The sequence below is a fragment of the Oncorhynchus tshawytscha genome, linkage group LG04 (genome assembly GCF_018296145.1).
Source record: "Oncorhynchus tshawytscha isolate Ot180627B linkage group LG04, Otsh_v2.0, whole genome shotgun sequence".
Taxonomy (NCBI): domain Eukaryota; kingdom Metazoa; phylum Chordata; class Actinopteri; order Salmoniformes; family Salmonidae; genus Oncorhynchus; species Oncorhynchus tshawytscha.
Window position 1 is genome coordinate 28,306,435 of NC_056432.1, and position 18,670 is coordinate 28,325,104.

Sequence of the window (18,670 nt, forward strand, 5' to 3'; positions counted from 1 at the left end):
TATCTTAGAGTGTTTTCCAGGCATGAATCGCCTGTGATTGGTTTAATTCAAATTCTACACACTGGGCACAGGCGTCAATTCAACATCTATTTCACATTGGTTCAACGTTATTTCATTGAAATGACGTGGAAACAATGTTGATTCAACCGGTGTGTGCCCAGTGGGGATTGAGTATGTGGTAGTGACTGTACAGTATGAGCAGATTGCTCCCTGACTAGCAGTGTCTCAGTACACACAGGCAGGCACGCTTCACAGCTCCTCCCTCAGCTAGGGTGTGATTAAAGCCAGTGCACACAGAGAGAGAGAGAGAGAGAGAGAGAGAGAGAGAGAGAGAGAGAGAGAAGGGTGGAGAGATAGGGAGGGAGAAACACTCAAAGAGGGAGGGGCAGCTACTTGGTGGACTTTTGTGGTTCTTGCAGCAGCGTCACAGCTACTTGCTCTCGACAGTGTGGCATCACTCTCATATTACACACAGCGAAAAGCGCTCCAGCCAAATACTACAGTATGTATGATTGGATTTATTTCACAGGTATAAGGGTTGGCCTTCTTTTTGAAAAGTTTTTCTTTACTTCTTGAATTGGTTGTTTGTTTCACTATCCTCTCCATGGATGTATAAAACTAAGGCAAAATAAGCAAAAAGGATTGTAAAGCATTTTTTATTTGAATTTGTACATTTTGGATGCATTGCACTGACAAGACAACATGTTATTGTCAGCGACATTAGAGGAACTTCTCACCAACCTTTTTTGTCTTTGGAGACAGACATCCATAAACCACTGGTAGTGTTTGGAGGATCTGGACACTGGCCAGTGATACATGAAAGCTGTTTTACGTTTGCTTTGAATGAATAGAAGCGAGAGGATGTGACATAGAGAGACCAAGTTCTTGTGAGTTTGACTTTAAAAATGCTAGTACAAAATGTATTTCTTTACCCGTGATACATGAAAAATATATTTTCACTTTGTGTATCTCTCTGCTTATGAAGATGGATTTCAACTTGAGTAGCACAGTGCTCTATGCGGTCAACAGCACTGTGACCCCCTTCCTCAACAATACAGGACCCTACCATCCTGCAGCGGGACCCTGGAGTTTATTACTGCTGGTGATCATCATCATGACCATTGTGGTGGGCAACCTGCTGGTCATCATCGCTATAGCACGGACATCCCAGTTACAGACCATAACTAACATCTTCATCATGTCCCTGGCCTGTGCTGACCTTATCATGGGGGTTCTGGTGGTCCCTCTGGGGGCCACCATAGTGCTGACAGGGAACTGGCAGCTGAGTGACACCTCTTGTGAGCTCTGGACCTCCGTAGACATGCTCTGTGTCACGGCTAGCATTGAGACTCTTTGCGTGATTGCAGTGGACCGCTATATTGCTATTACAAGGCCCCTCAGGCACAAGGTTCTGCTTAATAAGTGGCGTGCCCGGTTAATAGTGTGTGTGGTTTGGATTGTGTCTGCTCTGATATCCTTTGTGCCCATCATGAACCAGTATTGGCGAGCAGAGGATGACCCGGAGGCCTTGCTGTGCTATCAGGACCCTGCCTGCTGTGACTTTTTGATCAACCGGACCTTTGCTATTATATCCTCTGTAGTGTCATTCTACATCCCTTTGCTCATAATGATATTTGTCTATGCCAAAGTCTTCCTTATAGCCACACGACAGGTACAGCTCATAGACAAGATCCGTCTGCGCTTCCAGAGTGAGTGCCCAGTCCCCCAGACGCAACAGCTGAGCCACCACAGTAACAACATCCTGCCCTTGGGCTATGGAGGCTCCTGCAGCAGAAGCAGCACCAGCTCAGCTCGCAAGAGGAGCTCCAGGCGAAGGCCTTCACGGCTAATGGTTATCAAGGAGCACAAGGCCCTCAAGACCTTGGGCATTATCATGGGCACCTTCACCCTCTGCTGGCTGCCTTTCTTTGTGGCTAACATCATCAACGTGTTTGACAGGAATGTGCCCCCTGGAGAGATCTTCCGCCTGCTCAACTGGCTGGGCTACATCAATTCTGGCCTCAACCCCATCATCTACTGCAGGAGCCCTGAGTTCCGCACTGCTTTCAAGAACCTACTGGGCTGCCCCTGGTTTTCCACCCCACGATTTAACATCTTCTACAAGGAGCTGCGGACACGATGCCCCTGCTTCCTGGGTTCGGCTGAGGCAGGGGCGGCCTCTTTTCAGAAGCCCCCTGCTGCTGCCACGCCTGAGGGTGATGAGAGCATGGCCAGCAGTCAGAGCAGCTATAAGAGTTTGGAACCTTCCCCAGGACCCCCACACTCCAACGGCATCACACAGTTCAGTGACTTCTCAGAACCAGAAAATTAATTGTAAGTTTCTTCTTGTTATGATTTCAAATTTTGCACACTACATTTTCTCATTCCATGCAGTAAAATACTATAAACAATGCATAAAAAAAAAATGCACAGATAACTGGGTCTTTCCACCAATTCAGTGGCTTTTGAGATACAGTGCCTTCAGAAAGTATTCACACCCTTTGACTTGTTCCAAATGTTCTTGTGTTACAGCCTGAATTTAAAATAGATTAAATGTAGTTTTTGTATCACTATAACTACACACAATACCCCATAATGTCAAAGAGGAATGACGTTTAGAAATGTTTACAAATTAATACAAATGAAAAGCTTAAATGTCAATAAGTATTAAACCCCTTGTTACGGCAAGCCTAAATAAGTTCAGGAGTAAACATTTGCTTAACAAGTAGCACATAATAAGTTGCATGGACTCACTCTGTGTGCAATAATAGTGTTTAACATGATTTTTGAATGACTACCTCATCTCTTTACCACACACATACTGTAAGGTCCCTTAATCGAACAGTGAATTTCAAACACATATTCAACCACAAAGACCAGGCACGTTTTCCAATGCCTCGCGAAGAAGGGCACTTACAGTATTGGTAGATGGATAAAAACAAAGAAAATAAGACATTGAATATCCCTTTGAGCCTGGTGAAGTTATTCATTACACTTGGAAGGAAACTGCTCAGGAACTTCACCATGAGGCCAACGGTGACTTTAAAACAGTTAGAGTTTAATGGCTGTGACAGGAGAAAACTGAGGATGGATCAACAACACTGTAGTTAATCCACAATACTAACTTAATTGACTGAGTGAAAAGCAGGGGCGTAAAGTACTTAAGTAGAAATACTTAGTACAATTTAAGTAGTTTTTGGGGGGTTTTGTATTTTACTTTACTATTTATATTTTTGACAACTTTTACTTCCCTACATTCCTACAAAAATATGTACTTTTTACTCCCTACATTTTCCTTGACACCCAAAAGTACTCGTTACATTTTAAATGATTAGCAGGACAGGAAAATGGTCCAATTTACACTTATCAAGAGAATAAGTGGTCATCCCTACTGCCTCTGATCTGACGCACTCACTAAACACAAATGCATCGTTTGTTAATTATGTCTGAGTGATGGAGTGTGCCCATGGCTATCCGTATATTTTTAAAACAATTAAATGGTGCCGTCTGCTTTGCTTAATATAAGGAATTTGAAAAGATGTACACATTTTACTGTTAATACTAAAATATACTTAGAACCAAATACTTTTAGACTTTTACTCAAATATTATTTTACTCAGTAACATTCACTTTTACTTGAGCAACTTTCTATTAAGGTATCTATACTTTTACTCAAGTATGACAATTGAGTACTTTTTCCACTATTGGTGAAAAGAAGGAAGCCTGTATAGAATACAAATATTCCAAAACATGCAACCTGTTTGCAATAAGGCACTAAAGTAACACTGCAAAAAAATGTGGCAAAGCAATTACTGTTTTGTCCTGAATACAAAGTGTTATGTTTGGTGCAAATCCAATTCAACACATTACTGAGCGCCAATCTTCAAACAGCCATCACACTAAATTCCAACCTCAGTGTGGAAATATAACAAATCTAGTTTTTGACTGTACTGGGACTTTAAAGGGAACTTTAGTGAATATAAAATTCAATATTGGTGCACAATGTCTGCTTAAAAGATCAAAGGGATGCAAAAGTCCCTTATTTTGTGGAACGACCCAACTCACATTTTCATGTTTCAGCATTTGCACTATTAGATTTGGTAATGATAATCTTGAGAAGACACTATGGTCCATGTCTACATGTGCTTACGTCATGTAAGGTGCTCAGTGTGGTCAAAATGAAATGCTTGTGCACATTTTAGCTCTGATGAAAGTTTTAGTCTATTGCCCACAGGACAGCTCAGGCACAGTTAAGACAGGCAGTATGTTTGGGAGTGTAATGTCTGTGGTAGTAGAAGAAAAATATTGCATCAGTGGTCTGACATGTGAGCATTAAATTGTTTTCTTAAACTTTAGGGCTCCTCTTATCTTTAGCGGTCTACAGCTGTGAAGAATGATCTGAGAAGTCACAACAGATCTTTTGTTAAGTAGGACACTCTGAACTTCAAATATCCCTATTTCTCTCTTAATACCATCAAATACTGTCAGAGGAACCTTTTTAATGTTTAGAAATCACAAAACTGTGAAAGACAAGCTTTTTGTTGTCATGCAAGGCGACTAATTCTCAACCCTCCCGTATCAAAATGAGAAAAAAAAAGTTGAGTGACATGATATTATTTCAATTAAGTATTAAAGAGAAAACCACTTTAAAAGTGATTTAAAGATGACAGTTTTATGACAACAAAAAAATGCAAGCATACTGTAAACCAACACAAGCTCTGAACTGAAAAGTTTTGCTTGTAAAATAAAGACAGACCAAATAGTATGGGCAATAAAATGAAATCAACCAAAGTACAGGAATATAAATTATGTAGATGCTATACATTTTCAGTTTAGTCCTAATTGTCTTTTCAATGTAGGCCTATTGATATCTGATATTTTCCTGTAATATTGTTGCAATACACTACCATAAGTTAAATAAGCATTTTACAAGTGTTTACAAGTTTTGTGTGTGTGTGTGTGTGTGTGTGTGTGTGTGTGTGTGTGTACTGTCAATCATTCAATACATCTCTATTTAAGAATGAAAATAAAAATGGAAGAATACAATCACATCAGGGGGGTGTTGAACTGCTGCAATCCAGAGGGCATGTTTAGGATCGTATCTGTAGTTTTAGCGGTATACCTTTGGGAAACGGGAAATGTTTTTGGTAATCAAACAATCTCTTGAATCTTTCCCTCACATGTTTCATAGAGCTCACTGGGCATGCATGTTGAATATCAGGGAGAATCCATATTTGGATATGTTCTGAATACATCAAGGTGCTGTGTCCGACTAAAATAGATTTGGCAGAACCATGTACAATAAATAAATACACTCAATGCTTACATATTCAAAGATAAGCTGATGTGGGAATATAACATTGGAACATAATGTGAAATGTAATATGCGTATTTCCATTATCTTGATCCATAAATATCAAAGTAGTTTGTTTAAACACGGTAGATTAACTAGTTGCTGGTACCATATTATGTTACCTGTAATCCATCTTTGAATCCAGCTCATGTCAACCTTACACAAATTACTATCAGATGTCCACGGTTTTTCTCTAAGAAACAAATATCAAATCCACATCAGTAATTTTGTGCTTCTGTAGCTGTATATGTAGCTGTATATGTAGCTGTATATGTAGTTGTATATGTGGCTGTATATGTAGCTGTATATGTAGCTGTATATGTAGTCGTATATGTAACTGTATACTGTATGTAACTGTATATGTAGTTGTATATGTAGTCGTATATGTAGCCGTATATGTAACTGTATACTGTATGTAACTGTATATGTAGCTGTATATGTAACTGTATACTGTATGTAACTGTATACTGTATGTAACTGTATATGTAGCTGTATATGTAACTGTATATGTAGCCGTGTTTATCCAATGGCATTGAAGAGTATACCACCTCAGACATCGGCTTCATCAATAATTGCACCGACGACGTAGTCCCCACAGTGACCGTACATATCCCAACCAGAAGCCATGTATTTCAGCCAACATCCACATCGAGCTAAAGGCCAGAGCTGCCTCTTTCAAGGAGAGGGACACTAATCCGGACACTTATAAGAAATCCCGCTATGCCCTCAGACGAACCATCAAACAAGCAAAATCAATACAAGATTAACATTGAATCCTACTACACCGGCTCTGATACTCGACGGATGTGGCAGGGCTCGAAAACTATTATGGACTACAAATGGAAACCCAGACGTGAGCTGCCTAGTGACACGAGCCTACCAGACGAGCTAAATGCCTTTTATGCTCGTTTCGAGGCAAGCAACACTGAAGCATGCACAAGAGCATCAGCTGTTCTGGATGACTGTGTGATAACGCTCTCAGTAGCCGATGTGAGCAAGACCTTTAAACAGGTCAACATTCACAAAGCCGCGGGGCCAGACGGATTACCAGGACGTGTACTGAAAGCATGCGCGGACCAACTGGCAAGTGTCTTCACTATCATTTTCAACCTCTCCCTGACCAAGTCTGTAATACCTACATGTTTCAAGCAGACCACCATAGTCCCTGTGCCCAAGTAAGCGAAGGTAACCTGCCTAAATGATTACTGCCCCGTAGCATGTCAGTAGCCATGAAGTGGGGCGGCAGGGTAGCCTAGTGGTTAGAGCATTGGACTAGTAACCGGAAGGTTGCAAGTTCAAACCCCCGAGCTGACAAATCTGTCATTCTGCCCCTGAACAGGCAGTTAACCGACTGTTCCTAGGCTGTCATTGTAAATAAGAGTTTTTCTTAACTGACTTGCCTAGTAAAATAAAGGTACACATTTAAAAAAAAAATAAGTACTTTGAAAGGCTGGTCAAGGCTCACATCAACAGCATCCTCCCGGATACCCTAGACCCACTCCAATTCGCATACCACCCCGACAGATCCACAGATGACACAATCTCAATCGCACTCCACACTGCCCTTTCCCACCTGGACAAAAGGAACACCTATGTGAGAATGCTGTTCATTGACTACAGCTCAGCGTTCAACACCATAGTGCCCACGAAGCTCATCACTAAGCTAAGGGCCCCGGGACTAAACACCTCCCTCTGCAACTGGATCCTGGACTTCCTGAATGGCTGCCCCCAGGTGGTAAGGGTAGGCAACAACATGTCTGCCATGCTGATCCTAAACAATGGGGCCCCTCGGGGGGTTGTACTTAGTCCCTTCCTGTACTCCCTGTTCACCCATGACTGCGCGGCTAAACATGACTCCAACACCAGCATTAAGTTTGCTGACGACAATAGTGGTAGGTCTGATCAGTGACAATGATGAGACAGCCTATTGGGAGGAGGTCAGAGAACTGGCAGTGTGGTGCCAGGACAACAACCTCTCCCTCAATGCAAAACAAAGGAGCTGATCGTGGACTACAGGAAAAGGAGGGCGAAACAGGCCCCCATTCTCATTGACAGGGCTGTAGTGGAGCGGGTCGAGAGTTTAAAGTTCCTTGGTGTCCACATCACCAACAAACTATCATGGTCCAAACACCAAGACAGTCCTGAAGAGGGCACAACAAAACCTATTCCCCCTCAGGAGACTGAAAAGATTTGGCATGGGTCCCCAGATCCTCAAAACGTTCTACAGCTGCACCATCGAGAGCATCCTAACTGGTTGCATCACCGCCTGGTATGGCAACTGCTTGGCATCTGACCGTAAGGCACTACAGAGGGTAGTGCGTACGATCTAGTGCATCACTGTGGCCAAGCTTCCTGCCATCCAGGACCTATATAATAGGCGGTGTCAGAAGAAAGCCCATAAAATTGTCAGAGACTCCAGTCACCCAAGTCACAGACTGTTTACTCTGCTACCACATGGCAAGTGTAGGACAAAAAGGTCCCTTAACAGCTTCTACCCCCAAGCCATAAGACTGCTGAACAATTAATCAAATGGCCACCAGACTATTTACATTGACACTGCTGCTACTCGCTAATTATTATCTATGTCACTTCACCACTACCTACATGTACAAATTACCTCAACTAACCTGTACCCCCGCACACTGACTCTGTACCGGTACCACCTGTATATAGCCTTGTTGTTGTTATTTTGTGTTACTTTTGATTATTCTTTACTTTATTTGGTAAATATTTTCTTCTTGAACTGCACTGTTGGTTAAGGGCTTGTAAGTAAGCATTTCATGATAAGGTCTACACTTGTTTTCGGCACATGTGACAAATAAAGTTTGATTTGATTTGTATATGTAGCTGTACGCTACCATGCTCTTTAACACCAGATCTTACTGTGTTGTGGGACCTTAACTACCAGTTGATTATCAATTTAGAACCTGAAGGTTAATACAGCTAAGAAAACATGAATATAACATCTTTGATGAAAAAGGACTGCATTATAAAAATACACAACAGTAAAGTATGTCCAAACTTTACCAAATTAATGTGTGAATGTCTCATGCAGAGCAACATGAGCTGATCAACGTTTAGCCTGTATAGAGAAGCTTCCCAATAGTTTAGTGGTTTTTATGCCTCTGCTGGGGCCCCTCTGCAGCCTGTCCAACACCACCCGCAGCTGATAAAGCTTTATCACTGGGCCACAAGACTTCTACTCACTGGGAGATGCTATTTACAAGACAAATAGGTGAAGGGAGCACACGGTTTGGTTACAGTTGGACTGCTAAACATGTCTTACCAAACCAATCCAATTTGCAGAGTCACTCCATGCTGGGATCAGGTTTCCTTTTTAATGACTACCAATTCCCTCTAACAACTTCAACCATATGTCACAACCTAGCTCTTAGATGGTGACAAGCAAGGGAGTCCACACATTGGCAATTGAATAACAACAAATATTTACTAAATAACAAAGTATAAAACTACAAAGGAAAACTAACCTGTGAAGTGTGAAAGTAGGCATGTGAGGGATGTAATGGAGATGCATGGATGAAGGTAAAATGTGTGTAATCTTGAAGGGTGCACCTAATCCAAAAACATAATCAACCAGATCACAAAACAAAATGGTGCTTGTGGAGAGAGAGCGAGCCAAGACTGGGCACCAGGAACTTTTATCTCCTAGTTGATCCCAAACCCAGGTGCAACTTGTCACCTTAATGACCCAATCAGCTCCACCTGTCCCCAATCTGAAAATAAAAGCACAAACACAGAGAGAGTGAGGGGCACGGAGAGTGAGGGGCAGGGAGAGTGAGGGGCAGGGAGAGTGAGGGGCAGGGAGAGTGAGGGGCACTCACGGCTGTCTGCATCAGTTGAAGGGTAGTGGCCTATGTTATCTTTACTGATCTCCAGCGGGGGTTTGGGGGCAGTTAGGACTCGTTATGAATGCACTTTCTTCTCACACATGCACTATTGGATCTAAAGATTACTTCAAAAGCTACAGAGCTGACGATTGTCTACTAATATGTATAGGCTGGTGACATGAAATTACAATTTTATTTATCCAAACAGTTCATTTGTATCATCACATTTGTTTCTAGATACATGTTATTTAGCAGACGCTTTTTTTTATGCTGCCATCTCTGAGGTCTTTTACAGATAGAGCCAATCAATTGGGCAGGAACATGGGAGACATTTTAAGAGCATATAAAGTATTCCTTAAAAGTAGCAGAGCCTGTCCAGTTCAGCCTGAGAAAGAAGGCTATAGCTCAGTGTAATACTACTCACACCGGCACTGCAATGCTTTGAGATAGATTTGATAATGTCAGGAAGATCAATGTGTCTCAGACAAACTGGGTCTTGGCTTTGACAGTATATCGAATGTGGATGATAAAGCTTGTGCACCATATTACCTCGGCAGGCAGGGCGGCTAGGCTAAGACATGGCATGAATCATGGATCTGTGGTTAGGCTAGGACAGTGATTCCCAACCGGGGTACTAGAACCCCTGAGGGTACCTGTCCTATCCACAGGGGGTACTTGAGAAGACTCATGAGACCATAGGCCTACTGATAAAATGCACATGAGGGGTACTTTACTGTCTCATAATGGTTGAGAGGTCTTTGAAACATCAGTGGGACAATACTAACAATTAATAACTATTCTTATTAAAGTGCATGACAAACCGCCCTAAATAGGGAATAGTCTGAGCTTTGTACAAATGACTGCTTATACATTGTTCTTGACAAAGTCGATGCCACATGGGCAATTCATGGTAATTATTTGTTCTCTCAAATGTGATACTGATAGTGCTGAGCACGGTGTAGAGAAAGCTAAGCACCCAACACAGAGCAACAGATAGCAGTGCAGCGTTGTGTAGGTTAGCTGTCATCATCAGATGTTTTATTTACGTGACAGACCTCTAGGCACGCAATCGGCTGCCCATATAAGTAGGCACAGTGGCTTACTTTGAGTTTCTGTCACGTATGCAACCATGTTGTCTGGGTGGATGTTTTCTACATTTTCCGTTAGGCTTACCCCATTTCATGAATTCCATTTACTGTATGAATAGGACATGTATGGAATAGGACATGTGGAATAGGAATAGGACATGTAGTACAGGAATAGGACATGTAGTATAGGAATAGGAAATGTAGTATATTAATAGAACATGTATGGAATAGGACGTGTGGAATAGGACATGTAGAATAGGAATAGGACATGTAAGATATACGAATAAGACATGTACGGAATAGGACATGTAGTGTATGAGTAGTACATGTAGTATATGAATAGGACATGTACGGAATAGGACATGTAGTGTATGAATAGTACATGTAGTATATGAATAGGACATGTAGTATAGGAATAGGACATGTAAGATATACGAATAAGACATGTGGGGAATAGGACATGTAGTGTATGAGTAGTACATGTAGTATATGAATAGGACATGTACGGAATAGGACATGTAGTGTATGAATAGTACATGTAGTATATGAATAGGACATGTACGGAATAGGACATGTAGTATAGGAATAGGACATGTAAGATATATGAATAAGACATGTACGGAATAGGACATGTAGTGTATGAATAGTACATGTAGTATATGAATAGGACATGTACGGAATAGGACATATAGTATAGGAATAGGACATGTATGGAATAGGACATGTAGTGTATGAATAGTACATGTAGTATATGAATAGGACATGTATGGAATATGACATGTAGTGTATGAATAGTACATGTAGTATATGAATAGGACATGTACGGAATAGGACATGTAGTATAGGAATAGGACATGTAAGATATATGAATAAGACATGTACAGAATAGGACATGTAGTGTATGAATAGTACATGTAGTATATGAATAGGACATGTACGGAATAGTACATATAGTATAGGAATAGGACATGTACGGAATAGGACATGTAGTGTATGAATAGGACATGTAGTATAGGAATAGGACATGTAATATAGGAATAGGACATGTACAGAATAGGAATAGGACATGTAGAATAGGAATAAGACATGTAATATAGGAATAGGACATTTACGGAATAGGACATGGAAATGGTTAATTCCATACGGTAGTCTTTTAACTAGCAGGCATAGCAGCAAAATAAACAAATCTGTTTATGTCCTCAGAATTTCTCATAACAAACAGTAATGTTTTTTGGAGATCTATAGAGTGACAGCTGCTACTGCATTAGTCCTCATGATGCGGCAGCGCTACATACAGCCTCTTGTAATAGTTATCACACACTCATTCTCTTTCATAAGCAGGGGCCTGCAGTGGCCTGCTCGGTATGGGTCAGGGGGAAGGTGATAAGACTGTAATGAGAAAGGAAAACACTTAGTGATAGAACACACATTCCTATGTGTCAATCTTATCTTTAAGCAGGGCAGTGGGGTATTTGTTTTCAGAAAAAAATTAGGATTAATTTTGAGTCAACACTTCTCCCAACATACAGATTATTAAAAAGCAACATAGGCTGTGTTTGCATAGGCAGCCCAATGCTGATCTTTTGCCCAATGATTGGCAAAAGATGTGATATGATTTGTCAAAAGACCAATTAGTGGCAAAAGATGTGATCTGATTTGTCAAAAGACCAATGATTGGCAAATATGTGATCTGATTTGTCAAAAGACCAATTAGTGGCAAAAGATGTGATCTGATTTGTCAAAAGACCAATGATTGGCAAAAGATGTGATCTGATTTGTCAAAAGACCAATTAGTGGCAAAAGAACAGAATTGGGCTGCAGGTGTAAATGCAGCCATAGTTGTCAACTCCTGGAAGCTAAATGCCATGAAGAACTTTAGAATTCTAGAGCAGGGTTTGATTTTATTTATATTTGAGAAAAGGCTTAGGCCTGAAAAAAATAAAGATACGGCCTCTCGGGTGGTGCAGTGGTTAAGGGCCACCAGAGACTCTGGATTCACGACAAGGCTCTGTTGTAACCGGCCGGGACGGGGAGGTCCGTGGGGCGACGCACAATTGGCACAGCGTCGGAGGGATTGGCCGGTAGGGATATCCTTGTCTCATCGAGCACCAGTGACTCATGTGGCGGGCTGGGCGCAGTGCGCGCTAACCAAGGTTGCCAGGTGCACGGTGTTTCTGGTGTTTCTGGCGGCTGGCTTCCGGGTTCGAAGCGCGCTGTGTTAAGAAGAAGTGCGGCTTGGTTGGGTTGTGTATCAGAGGATGCATGACTTTCAACCTTCGTCTCTCCCGAGCCCGTACGGGAGTTGTAGCGATGAGACAAGATAGTAGCTACTAAACAATTGGATACCACGAAATTGGGGAGAAAAAAAGGGGGGTAAAATTTAAAAAATAGATAAATAATGTATTGTTGTATTGTTTGATTATACAAGGCCAACACAATCAATATTGCAAGTTTGATTTCTGGAGCACCATTTCATTGTTATCTTCAATTGAACCATTCAGCAAAGAGTGCATAGCTGTTTTGTTAACACTGGAGCCAAACTGAGATAGTTCAGTTCAGCCATGGGACAAAAGGAGGAAGACTGTATAGTAGAAAGACGCCGTTATCACAAAAAATGTCATGTTTGATTATCATACTAATTAAGCATAAAAAATTCAGAGCCTCAATGTTAGAAGAGAGGTTGGTTTTATAATGGCTTTGCAATCATTAGCTAAGTGGCACTGACTTTTGTGTTTGCCCAGGCACTAAAAGGTTATGGCTTAAATTGCCATCTGACAGAGTCATGCCAGGGCTTTAAAAAGGGAACCTATTGCAGCTTTCTGTGGAAATTCTTTGTGGGCTGTGTCTGGAACAGTAATGTCCATCTGATGGCTGATGGAGTAAACTCTCTTTCTGTATGCTACCAAGCAACTGAGACTGAGGCATGATCCAAACACCACATCCCTCAAAAGAAACATGTAGTGTGTCAGGCATGGTTATCAAATCTCCCTCCCAAAATACAGCAGATGAAAGATTCCTAGAACTCACATCGCATGGATATCACATGAAATCCACGGAAATCCTAGGTTAAGAGGTTTCTGTGCAGCACCTATATTCAGTTCAGTAATTGCTTTTGTGAAATAGCACTCACGAGGCATCACAACAAGTAATGAAGGCCAACATGTTGTGGCAGTGTGAACTCAACTCTCAAATGCTTATGTTCAAAGCAAATTGAATTGCTCAGACACATTACACTTTTCCCCCTCTGAACATTCAGCTTCCATTTGTTTGGCATGGCAACTATATCAGGCAAGAAATAGCTTTTGGATAGAATCCACCAAGCGTAGAGGCGGTGGAAATATGTCCATCTGCAGGCCTGCCTAATATACTGAGTGACTCAGAGCACCTGCCAAAATTGGCTTATTGCTCCAAATGACTGAGTAAAACATTTATACACACTTTAGGTGCCACCAGAACTATTTTTAACAGACATTGAGTCCTTTAATAGAACTGCATGCTGAGTGTGTAATGCCACACAGCTAAGTGTGAAATCTACATCCCTGCTCCTGTAGACTGGAATGCAGCGCTGTATTGATATGAATAAACAAATACATTGTACTCTGTTTTAGATCATTTGTCAGTTAAACAGCATTATCAACTGAAAAATGCCATTGTAAGTATAGTCAATGTTTAGAAAGGCTAGTCATAACAGTTAATATATTAATTTATTTTTCTCATGACAGGATCAATGCTGCATGAAATACACTACACATACATTCCAGTTATACTAAAGGCATGCAGGATAGTCACAAAAAATAACCAGTGAAACAGGAAATTGATCTGCTGACAGATGAATGCACTAAGGCTAAGCCTTTCCATTCTGTCTCAAATAAATCACATTGTACAATCTTTAACACAATGGTCACTTTTTCAGATTACAGCGAGTGACACGTATTGTATATCAAAAGTATGGTCAGGGTTCCATACAAAGAACAATTGCCAAATGTTAATGTCGTTCTCAGAGAGGCCATTGCAAAAGAGCTCTTTATATGTGCAGATGACCATGACAGACCAAGCATGACCCTTTTTATATGTGAGCACTGACAATAACTGAGACCTGCACAATATCGATTAGGAGTCTTTTGTTGGATTAGGATGGGATCAAACCTCGGAGAACATAAAACGAGGAACAGGATAAGAGGAGCATGGTAATGTGAGTATCTGATCAAATCCTACATCTAAAGCATCAAGAAGAAAATGGTGGGAGTTGAGTAAGCTGTTCACTATGGGACAAATCCAAATGTTAAGCCAAAGTTTTACTTCGCTGTCTACAGCTGAGTAAAGTTTAAAGAAATTGGCAAGTAACTTAAATCAACTTTATCTCATCGATTGTTTCTTTCATACTTACTGTACCATTGATAGTAATGACCGGAGAGAAAGATCTACGCGTTCGAAGGTTCTTGATTTTAAGGAACCATATGTGCTCCAGGTGGTTCTTAAGAAACTGCAAACAACTTGATTGAAATATTTTAATGCCATCAATCATTGGAATCAACATATTTTTACAAAATAATCCCTTTGGCCCCAAACCTCCCAAGGACCATACCTCACTTTCTGAAAGTACAGTTCACAAAGTACACTTTACCCTGTTGACAGGTACTGTAAAAGAAAATACACTTTACTCAAATGATGGATGTCTCTGCATGAGACTTTGGGATGGAGCGAAAGCTACATTTTAACAAAGTTTTAAACTGCACAGGCAATTCTTTCCCTCAGAAGTCCACGTGAAAGTACAATACTTGCTGTATAAGGGATGAGGGTACTTCTCTAGATTTCTCCAACAAAGCAATGGTGGGCATTGTTTATATTTTCCTGTGTAGACATGTACTGTACAGTTGATAGGATCAGAATCTCTGGCATTTTGAAAAAATTATTGGTTGAGCAGGGAGTATGTTTGTGGGAAAGAGAAACCTTAGAGTACACACTACCATGAAGTGATTGATGGGAATAGGAAGGACATTAATCAATCAGGATAGACACATTCAAAAGCTCAAAATCAAATAAGCAGTAAAACGAACTGTTATTGTTCCCCAGTCTGAAGTGAACCCAAATCACATAATGTTCAATATGGTAATGTGGGTTACACATTTCAACCTCCTTCCACCATGTTAGAGTCATCTCTCCCAATGTGCATTTGCCAAGTCAAACAAACACATCATCTCCTGATGAGACAGTTAGTTGGCCTTCTTGTCTAGATGCTTTAATAGTAAAGAACATGTGCTTGGGATTTCATGGGAAGATGGGATAAACAACAAGTCTGATATTGCAAAGCAAATTTAAATCACAAGTGACACAATCACATAAGACAATTGGATCCATTTCAGGGTTGGATCTCAATGTTATGATTTCCAATTCCATTATTTAAAATATATATATACATTTCCCAAAAAGTTATGTCATATCAATGTAAAAATGTTTTCATCTTCCCCAAGGCAGGAAAAACAAAACCAATTGTATTATTTTAGGGGGTCAGTGTAAATCAAATAAAACTTTGAAATGTAATTTATTTGTCATGTATTTTTGGAGGTATAGTCAATATTTCACCATTGCTTACAAGAACCAATTTCTGATGGTTCTGAATTGCTCTTTTTTATAACCATTACAGTAAATTGTGCTCAGTACAGTGAGGGAAAAAAGTATTTGATTCCATGCTGATTTTGTATGTTTGCCCACTGACAAAGAAATGATCAGTGTATAATTTTAATGGTAGGTTTATTTGAACAGTGAGAGACAGAATAACAACAACAAAATCCAGAAAAACGCATGTCAAAAATGTTATAAATTGATTTACATTTTAATGAGGGAAATACGTATTTGACCCCCTCTCAATCAGAAAGATTTCTGGCTCCCAGGTGTCTTTTATACAGGTAACGAGCTGAGATTAGGAGCACACTCTTAAAGGGAGTTTTACCTGTATAAAAGACACCTGTCCACAGAAGCAATCAATCAATCAGATTCCAAACTCTCCACCATGGCCAAGACCAAAGAGCTCTCCAAGGATGTCAGGGACAAGATTGTAGACCTACACAAGGCTGGAATGGGCTACAAGACCATCGCCAAGCAGCTTGGTGAGAAGATGACAACAGTTGGTGCGATTATTCGCAAATGGAAGAAACACAAAATAACTGTCAATCTCCCTCGGCCTGGGGCTCCATGCAAGATCTCACCTCGTGGAGTTGCAATAATCATGAGAACGGTGAGGAATCAGCCCAGAACTACACGGGAGGATCTTGTCAATGATATCAAGGCAGCAGGGACCATAGTCACCAAGAAAACAATTGGTAACACACTATACTGTGAAGGACTGAAATCCTGGAGCGCCCGCAAGGTCCCCCTGCTCAAGAAAGCACATATACATGCCCATCTGAAGTTTGCCAATGAACATCTGAATGATTCAGAGGACAACTGGGTGAAAGTGTTGTGGTCAGATGAGACCAAAATGTAACTCTTTGGCATCAACTCAACTCGCCGTGTTTGGAGGAGGAGGAATGCTGCCTATGACCCCAAAAAAACCATCCCCACCGTCAAACATGGAGGTGGAAACATTATGCTTTGGGGGTGTTTTTCTGCTAAGGGGACAGGACATCTTCACCGCATCACAGGGACGATGGACGGGCCATGTACTGTTAAATCTTGGGTGAGAACCTCCTTCTCTCAACCAGGGCATTGAAAATGGGTCGTGGATATTCCAGCATGACAATGACCCAAAACACACGGCCAAGGCAACAAATGAGTGGCTCAAGAAGAAGCACATTAAGTTCCTGGAGTGGCCTAGCCAGTCTCCAGACCTTAATCCCATAGAAAATCTGTGGAGGGAGCTGAAGGTTTGAGTTGCCAAACGTCAGCCTCGAAACCTTAATGACTTGGAGAAGATCTGCAAAGTGGGACAAAATCCCTCCTGAGATGTGTGCAAAACTGTTGGCCTACTACAAGAAACGTCTGACCTCTGTGATTGCCAACAAGGGTTTTGCCACCAAGTACTAAGTCATGTTTTGCAGAGGGGTCAAATACTTATTTCCCTCATTAAAATGCAAATCAATTTATAACATTTTTGACAAGTGTTTTTCTGGATTTTTGTTGTTGTTATTCTGTCTCTCACTGTTCAAATAAACCTACCATTCAAATTATAGACTGATCATTTCTTTGTCAGCTGGCAAATGTACAAAATCAGCAGGGGATCAAATACTTTTTTCCCTCACTGTATATTTTGGCTAATAGGGCATCAACATTCCTCTAAATAAATTCTCATTAACCAAAATGACATTCTTAGTTCACAGTGAATTATAGGCTTTAACAAAGTCTGGAATATGACAGTGTCTCAGAATATGAAAATGACAGGAATATGAGCCCAAAAATTCTAATTTATCCTTATTCACTCAGTTTCACATTACAGGATGGGTGAAAGATTTGGAAACAAATCTCAAGAAATTAAAAACATCAAAAGGCCAACCCCAGCAGTGACTTTCACAACTGACTGAGCAGAGATTGGAATGGCTAAGATGAGACTGCACAAAGAACAACCTAATAATGCAGATGCACTGGCCCTGGTGAATATGGGCAAGGAAGATTTACAAAACCCTGAGGAGGAGAACTGGACTGGGCAGTTTGGGTTGGCTGGCCTGGATGTTTGGGAGCGGCACCAGTTTAAAGGTCCAGATCACAAGACTTGAAGACTAACTGTGTTAACACAGCACCCTGAGGAAGACGGTTCACTGCAACCCAGCATTAAACCATCATCATGGACTGAGTTATCCTGGCCTTGTCTGCCACCAACACGCTCACAGCATACTGTGTACAATAGGATGGACTCTTTCTTTACAACCAGGAATGATTGCAGATGTGTAACAGTAATACACCGTAGATATTCATGCACAATGTGTGTGACCTCTGGTGTAAAGTGGGCAGTCAGAATAAATGGTGTACATTATCTAATGCAAAGTTATTTATTTATTATATCCTCACTATCTGCACATGCAAAACTTGTCAACTTAGCACAGGAATATCATGTTAAATGTCTTTACTCTCCAGTAATGTCCATAGTGTAGCAACACATTTTCTATTCAGTGTTCATGTCATTAACCTCTTCACTGCCAAATCAACCTAATTAACTGCACTTGAAATATAAGTGTTCTTATCAAGTGATCTGCCTAAATAACACTGGTAATAACCAGACCATTAACATACAGTACCAGTCAAAAGTTTGGACACACCTACTCATTTAAAAGTTTTTCTTTATTTTGACTATTGTCTATGTTCTAGAATAATAGTGAAGATATCATAACTATGAAATAACACATATGGAATCATGTAGTAACCATAAAAGTGTTAAACAAATCTAAATA

General features: G+C 40.7%; 1 protein-coding gene across 3 annotated transcripts; it reads left to right on the forward strand.

Moving 5' to 3' along the window:
- Positions 1-389: 389 nt before the first annotated feature.
- Positions 390-18,255, forward strand: LOC112248475 (beta-1 adrenergic receptor-like). 3 transcript variants are annotated; one of them, XM_024417526.2, is made up of 2 exons: positions 390-2,334; positions 17,709-18,255. In XM_024417526.2, exon 1 carries the CDS (start codon positions 980-982, stop codon positions 2,330-2,332), a length of 1,353 nt encoding a protein of 450 aa, XP_024273294.1. In that variant the 5' UTR covers positions 390-979; the 3' UTR covers positions 2,333-2,334; positions 17,709-18,255. The 3 variants fall into 3 exon arrangements, with proteins under 3 accessions (XP_024273294.1, XP_024273295.1, XP_024273297.1); XM_024417527.2 differs by having other exon boundaries at positions 17,722-18,255; XM_024417529.2 differs by lacking the exon at positions 17,709-18,255 and having other exon boundaries at positions 390-887; positions 986-2,332.
- The last annotated feature ends 415 nt before the right edge of the window (positions 18,256-18,670 follow it).

What these genes read in the sequence shown, in the direction of transcription:
- LOC112248475 (XM_024417526.2), top strand. Translation starts at nt 980, where the DNA reads ATGAAGATGGATTTCAACTTGAGTAGCACAGTGCTCTATGCGGTCAAC.